Below are 8,396 nucleotides of genomic sequence, written 5' to 3' on the forward strand. Positions count from 1 at the left end.
TTTTGCGCGTATTTTGGTATTACTTCCAATTACTACACTTAGTATGGCGCAAATCGGTTGATAACCTGATATAGCTGCCATATAAACCGATCTGGGATCTTGATTTCTTGAACCTCTAGAGGGCGCAAGTCTCATCCAAATTGGCTGAAATTTTGCATGAGGTGTTTTGTTATGACTTCCAATAACTGTGATAAGTATATTGCAAATCAGAACATAACCTGATATAGCTGCCATATAAACCGATCTGGGATCTTGACTTCTTGAGCCTCTAGAGGTCGCAATTCTCATCCGATTTGGTAGAAATTTTGAACAACGGCTTCTCTCATGACCTTCAACAAACGTGTTTAATATGGACTGAATCGATCAATATGGTTGGAAGCAATTATGGTTCATATCGGTCCATATTTTGATATAGGTTCCATGTAAACCGATTTTGGGTCTTGACTTCTTGAGCCTCTAGAGGGCGTAATTCTTATCCGATTTTACTGAAATTTTGCACGTAGTGTTTTGGTATCACTTCCAAAAACTTCGCTAAGTATGACGCAAATCGGTAGATAACCTGATATAGCTGCCATATAAACCGATCTGGGATTTTGATTTCTTGAGCCTCTCGAGGGTGCAATTCTAATTCGATTTGGCTGAAATTTTGTACAACGGCTTCTATCATGACCTTCAACACACGTGTCTAATATGGTTTTATCAATAGCTTGATACAACTTCCATATAAACTTATCTCCCGATTTTGCTTCTTGAGCCCCTACAAGGCTCAATACTTATCCGAATGAACTGAAATATTAACCAATGACTTCTATTGGGTTGCCCAAAAAGTAATTGCGGATTATTTAAAAGAAAGTAAATGCATTTTTAATAAAACTTAGAATGAACTTTAATCAAATATACTTTTTTTACACTTTTTTTCTAAAGCAAGCTAAAAGTAACAGCTGATAACTGACAGAAGAAAGAATGCAATTACAGAGTCACAAGCTGTGAAAAATTTGTCAACGTCGACTATATGAAAAATCCGCAATTACTTTTTGGGCAACCCAATACAATGTTCAGCATTCATTTATGGTCTGATTCGGACTATAACTTGATATAGCTCCAATAGGATAGCAGTTTTTATTAAATATTCTCTGTTTGCCTGAAAAGAGATACGGCGCATGGAACTCGACGAATGCAATCCATAGTAAAGGGTATATAAGATTCGGCCCAGCCGAACTTAGCACGCTCTTACTTGTTCTAAAATTTGATGCATAAAGTGTTCATTCCATTTGCATAAAGAAACAAGAAAATTGTTGCTGTTAACTTCTTTTAATTATTTTTGTTAGCCTTAGCAATATCTTTTAAAATAAATTTTTGTTTTTTTTTTTTTAATTTTAAAATTTTTAATTATATCACAATTTTCTGATTCATTAGGAAATTGAGATTTCCATTCATTCTTTAAAAGATATTCAACATTAAACAACCGGTAGTTACATTGCGTCCATACCATGGATTGTTCATGGTGGCATTGTTAGGGTTGATGTGTGACGCAGGCCACAGGTAGGTTTCCTCGCAGTAGTGACCCTTGCAATTCGTGCAGTCATCCATGCCATTCAGGCATCCATCAATGCGGGTATTTGCTTCCGATATTCTGCTTAATGTGGTATTGTAGATACCAAAAGTACATTCTTGTTCAGTTTTGACAAGGACATCAGCTGAATTTTTAGCGGCTTGCATTTGATTGGAAAATTGGTTTTGATTATTAAGGGTATAGGTATTCGATATGGCCACCTGTAAAAAGGAGTTGTTAATGGGATGAGTCTCAAATTTGAGTTGCAATTAAAGAGTGAACTTACAGCATTGGCCACACACATGGTGTAGTTGCTAGTAGTAACATTGAATTTGTTTTTACACGTGTTAATTTCCCTTTCAAACGCCGTGGCGTAGTGGCTCTGCAAAGTGCGATTTGTAGAGGACATGGCTGAGATCAAGTTGTTAGCTTGAGCACTGGCTGCGCTAATACAACGATCCACCTCGCTCTTGGCCCATGACATCTGTGGGATCAATGGTTGGTATTTTTGAACACACGATTTGCTAAAGTCACTCAGCAATGTAATGGGATACAAATGTTCGTCGACACGGACAAGTTCATACAACAATGCGTCCTTTTGATATTCCAGAGAGTTTACGCGTTCCAAATAGGCCTCTTTGAATTGGTTGATTTGAAAATCATAGAACCAAATGTTGCCAGCATATTGACGGCGATGGGCATCAACGTAGTCATCATTGCGTATAACAGAAGTATTGTGTTCACCATAATAGTGGCTCACGGTATTCTAGGAATAAAGAAGAACCACTAATTATGTCACTTCAACAAAAAAAACTCCACAATCAATATTTCCACTTCCATAAGGAGTTGTAAACCATTCAAAGCCATACTTTGGAGTCTTCTTAGTAATGAGGGGAAAAATTGTTCTAAAGTCATACAGCCTTACCTTTTGTCCCTTAGCCAGGGCCACTAAAGCCAAAAATGCCAAAACTTTTATATAGCCCATTTTTCTGTTAGTTGATGTTTTTGCGTTGATTTTCAAATATCGAATGAATTCACCCTTAAAATTATTTTTGTTTTTATATCAAGTGATTGCGTTTAAATTCATTTTTTTTTTGCATTTATTATATCGACATTCGAGACATACTATAGCTTCCCCATAAAAGCTCTTCTGGGAAGAAAGTACTTTCGTTGAATTGTTTTCCACTTGCTCGGTGCTGGTTATCAACAACTCGTTTATGTTGGCAAATACAACAACATTTAGTCACTCAAACTTTTTTACGACCAATATGATATCTTTTTGGTTTATTCAAGGGGATATTTTATTGTAAGTAAATTGAGAGACATGGGTGAAACCCGCTCTTATCATTTTAAGAAAATCTTATCTTCAGTTGGTAACATTTGGGGGAGTTTTATTTTATCAAAACGAAGTCCATATGAAGCGAAGTAATCTGTTTTGATCGACATTTGATAGAATGCAATTGACAAGTAAAAGAGTGTTAAGCGTCGGACGGGCCGAGTCTTATGTACTCTCCACTATGGATGGCATTTGTCAAGTTTTTTACCCGATTTAACTTAACAGGCAGTTGGGCAATAAATACATAAGAATTGCTTTCAGTAGGTGCTCATAAGAACAAATTGAGAAGAAAGCTGTGACAGGATATGCAGAGATTCTGACCATATTTGGCACTAATATTGGAAGTCGTAGTAAAAGAAATTTTGGTAAAATTTTTTACAAAATTGGGTAAGAATAGCACACTCTAGGGGCTCAGAATGTACTTTCGCAGGATCGGTTTATGTGGGAGCTGCATGAGGTTATGGACCGATTCTAAACATATTTAGCATGAATGTTGGAGGTCATAGTGGAGGACAGTGTGTAAAATTTCAGCCAAATTGGTGAAGAATTGAGCACTACATGGGCTCAAGAAGTAAATTCGGGAGATCAGTTTATATGGGAGCTATAGCAGGTTTTAAAACGATTCAAACCATATTTGGCACGAATGTTGGAGGCCCCATGTGCCCTCTAGGGGTTAAAGAACTCAATTGATGGATCGGTTTATATGGGGGCTATATTCAAATCTGAACCAATATGACCCCTATGCGTTCCCCAATGACCTATATCACCAAGAAGTATTTGTGCAAAATTTCTAGCAGCTTACTTCAGCCTTTTGGCCGCTATCGTGGATTCCCTAGAGGGAGGGAATTACATGGCTAGATCGACTCAAAATGGAAGGATGATCAAGAATATATGTACTTTTTGGGGTCGAAGATTAATATTTCGAGGATTAATATTTCGAAGATTAATATTTCGAATGAATGGATTATTATACCCCCATTCCATGGTTCGGACTGTGCTAAGTTCGGCCGGTCTGAATCTTGGAACCCACCACCATGGATTCTGCTAAAAATTTATACAAATTAAATTTACTTGTAGGGCATAATTTTATTCTATACACCAAACTTCTGTCAAACCAGCACAAATTAAAGCTTCTAGGAACCGGACAAGGATGAGACCAGTTTACATGGGTGCTATATCAGGATTTAGTCTGATTTAGGCCGTATTTGGCACAGTTGTTGGAAGTCGTAACAGAACATCGCATGCGAAATTTCAGCCTAATCGGACATAAATTGCAACTTGTAAGTACTCAAGAAGCCAAATCGGGAGATCGGTTAATATGGGAGCTATATCAGGATATTTTGGGATTTGAACCGCACTAGCTACAGTTATTGGAAGTCAAAAAAGAACACTACATGCAAAATTTCAGGCAAATCGGACAAAACAATGTGGCATGTAAGGGCTCAAGAAGTCAAATCGAGAGATCGGCTTATACGGGAGCTATATCAGGTTATAAAACGATTTAGACCGTACTTGGCACAGTTATTGGAAATCATACAGGAACATTACGTGCAAAATTTCAGCCAAATCGGATGAAAATTGAGGCTTCCAGGGGCTCATGAAGTCAAATCGGGAGATCGGCTTATACGCGAGCTATATCAGGTTACAGACCGATATGAAACGTACTTAGCTCAGTTGTTGTAAGTCATAACAGAACACTACATGCAATATTTCTGCTAAATCGGACAAAAATTGCGGTTTCCGGGGGCTCAAGAAGTCAAATCGGGAGATGGGATTATATGGGAGCTAGATTTAAATCTAAACCGATATGGCCCATTTTTATACCCACCACCGACGTATGGGGGTATATTCATTTTGCCATTCCGTTTGCAACACATCGAAATATCCATTTCCGACCCTATTAAGTACATATATTCTTGATCAGCATAAAAATCTAAGACGATCTAGACATGTCCGTCCGTCTGTCCGTCTGTCTGTTGAAATCACGCTACAGTCTTCACAAATAGAGATATTGTGCTGAAACTTTGCACAAATTCTTTTTTTGTCCATAAGCAGGTTAAGTTCGAAGATGGGCTATATCGGACTATATCTTGATATGGCCCTAAATAGACCAATCCGCCGATTTAGGGTCTTAGGCCAATAAAAGCCACATTTATTATCCGATTTGCTGAAATATGGGACGGTGAGTTGTGTTAGGCCCTTCAATATCCTCCGTCAATATGGCTTAGATCGGTTCAGATTTGGATATAGCTGCCATATAGACCGATCCTCCGATTTCGGGTCTTAGGCCCATAAAAGCCACATTCATTATCAAATTTTGCTGAAATTTGGAAGAGTGAGATGTCTTAGGCCTTTCGACATCCTCCGCCAATATGGCTTAGATCGGTTTAGATTTGGATATAGCTGCCATATAGACCGATCCTCAAATTTAGGGTATTAGGCCCATAAAAGCCACATTTATTATACGATTTTGCTATAATTTGGGACAGTGAGTTGTGTTAGGCCCATCAACGTCCTTCGTCAATTTGGCTCAAATCGGTCTACATTTGGATATAGCTGCCATATAGACCGATCCTCCGATTTAGGGTCTTAGGCCTATAAAAGCCACATTTATTATCCAATTTTGCTGAAATTTAGGACAGTGAGATGTCTTAGGCCCTTCGACATCCACCGTCAATATGGCTTTGATCGGTTTAGATTTGGATATAGCTGCCATATAGACCGATCCTCCGATTTGGGGTCTTAGGCCCATAAAACACGCATTTACTGTCGATGTCTCCGAAATTTGGGTTAGTGAGTAAAGTTAAGACCCTTGACATACTTCTGCATCATCGCGCAGATCGGTCTAGATTTGGATATAGCTGCCATATAGAACCGAGAGATCAGCCATATAGACTGATCTCTCGGTTTTAGGTTTTGGGGCCATAAAAAGCGAATTTATTGTCCGATGTTGCCGAAATTGTGGACAAAGAGTTAAATTAAGCCCCTCCACATATTTCTGCTATGGGACATAAGGTATGAGTTTTGCACCGGATTTTGACGAAAGGTGGTTTACATATATACCCGAGGTGGTGGCTCGGCCGAACTTAACGCCTTTTCACTTGTTAATCATCAAGGACCTACATCAATATTAAGTATCTATGCAAAATTTCAAGCGGCTAGCTTTACGCGTTCGATTGCTAATTGATTTCGATGGATGGGCATGGCTAGATCGACTCAGAATGTCTGGACGATCAAGAATATATATATACTTTACTAGCTGACCCGGGCCCGCTCCTCTGCGCCTTCTATCTTCATCTCTAGGCCTAAAGACATGCCTGAAAAAAATTTGAAGACGATCGGATGAAAACTGCGATCTGAAGTTTGTAAACAAATTATCATGGACAGACGGACAGACAGACAGACGGTCACGCAGACAGACACACAGAGAGACAGACAGATGCTAAATCGAAAATCGGAAATTGATTCTGAGTCGATCGGTATACTTATCAATGGGTCTATCTCTCTTCCTTCTGGGTGTTACAAACAAATGCACTAACTTATAATACCCTGTACTGCAGTCGTGGTGTAGGGTATAAAAATAGAATATCCCCGAAACTAGTAGCAAAGTTTTTTGTAGATGTTTTTGAGCACAACCAGCAAAAAAATAATTTTGAAAATCAAACCAGAAATGACGATTTGGAAGCCCTTACAATTTTTCGAGGTGCCGAGGTGACCAACTCTGGGGGCTTGCCTGGAGGTGCCCAGACCATCTAAAACTTTGAAATTTTGCATATGATGTCATCTTTAAACATTTCAAGTTTCAAAGAGTTACCTCTACCCGTTCTGGCACGCCATGTTTTTTACTAGTTTTTTCGATTCTATCCCACTGGGTGTCATGGGCAGAACAGAACAGAATTTGGTGCCATGGAAGTAGTCTGCCATCCTTTTTACATCTGCATCTTGCATAATATTCTCCAGCCGGAAAATTAAGTGTTCTTCCTGAGGAACGTGAATCAGCAAGCATCATTCTGTAAAGTCTAAACAATACGGGACACAGTAAGCTAATGTTCCATACGCTTTATCCGTGTGTCACCACCTATCTTAATAAGTTCGGCGTCCCCTGCAGCCTTGTTGTTTTTCAGTCGGGTCAGTGCAAGACCTCATTCTCAGGCGATATCTAAAGCTTCGCCACTGTCGGTTACTATCAGCTGGGAAATGTGTTCTTACCATAACCTGAGCACACTATCTGTATCTGTTACCGGATTTCCTTCTTTGTCGCTGCAGGAAGATTTCCCCGTACCGAAGACATGTGTTTGCTGTTTGATTCATTCGTACATGATTCATGTAAATTTCGATTCGCTCCCACTCACCACTTTCCTTTGACCTCTTCTTTCTTGTTTTATCCCGATAACTCTCCTTCAACTGACGCGTTGCTACTGATTGTTTTGCATGTTGCATTTCCCCATTCAAGAATCCCCGATTTGTTTATTGGGGGAGGCTTTTTCGCCACGTTTTTCCTGGAGTGGGCAATGGTTTGGCATTGCGCCGTTATATCATCGGGACAAGGAGTACTTTCATCCATTAGTTGGGATATTGGAGTATGCTGTTGCCATTTGTTGAGTTTGGGGTATTTCAATGTCCAGCTTCCGTGCTATGTCAGATCGTACTTTTCTGGCCAATCTTAGACAGGTGCGAAACTTTTGCTGCAACCAGGCAATGCAACGCATATTCTGGTTCAGGGTATACCAAAAATACAATAAATTTCATCATAGAGCCATTTAATACAAGTGTGCAATTTCTGTTCACAGTAACTGCCAATTAATTGATTAAAAAATATTTGTGTCTGGCTGCTCTTGAGAACTTCTAGGGCAAAGTGTAATTGTAAAACCCACATGGTAACAGTTTGCCAAACATTTGGTCAAAATCAACATTTCCTTCAAATTATCCAATGTTTTCTGTCCATTAGAATATAGAATTGGCCTTTTTTGGGTAGTGGAAACCTCTTTGGGTCTTTTTGGCATTTGCAACTTCTTCCTCTTTGGATTGGCTAGACGACGACAACTAATGCTGTGAAACACATGACACAAGACAAACGAAAAGAACATTTTCAGGTTGGGTACGCGGTATATGTTCGTATGTCTGTCGACCAAGGCGACAGACCATACAGCATCGAAACCAACGCACTTTGCCAACAATTTCAAATCTACTCCCTTGTAGCAGTGCGATAGCGAATTTTCCGTCTGTCAGCAAGTTTCGATGTCGTTTCTCTGTGTGTTCTTTTGGGGATTTTTAGACATTTTATGTGGGCAACAAACATGACATGTATTTTCACACTATTATCGTTTTTGTTGCCCGCTTTGTTGATTCCTTCCATGCCACACTAAATGCTGCCTGGTGGCCACTTGTAGACTTAAATGTGGACTTAAGTGGAGTACTCACCTCCATCCGTAGTGTGGACGAGCCAGTCCAAGTGTAAGCCGCTGATGAAAGGAGTTGCTCCCAAACAAAATGAAAAAAAAAAACAAA

General features: G+C 39.4%; 1 protein-coding gene across 1 annotated transcript; it reads right to left on the reverse strand.

Moving 5' to 3' along the window:
* Positions 1-1,292: 1,292 nt before the first annotated feature.
* On the reverse strand, positions 1,293-2,611 carry LOC106086057 (uncharacterized). Its single transcript, XM_013250575.2, has 3 exons — positions 2,478-2,611; positions 1,839-2,318; positions 1,293-1,773 (listed from the first exon to the last, which is right to left on the reverse strand). The coding sequence occupies exons 1-3, from the start codon at positions 2,535-2,537 to the stop codon at positions 1,441-1,443; spliced, it is 873 nt and encodes a 290-aa protein (XP_013106029.2). The 5' UTR covers positions 2,538-2,611; the 3' UTR covers positions 1,293-1,440.
* Between the last annotated feature and the right edge of the window lie 5,785 nt (positions 2,612-8,396).

Source organism: Stomoxys calcitrans, chromosome 2 (genome assembly GCF_963082655.1).
Source record: "Stomoxys calcitrans chromosome 2, idStoCalc2.1, whole genome shotgun sequence".
Taxonomy (NCBI): Eukaryota; Metazoa; Arthropoda; class Insecta; order Diptera; family Muscidae; genus Stomoxys; species Stomoxys calcitrans.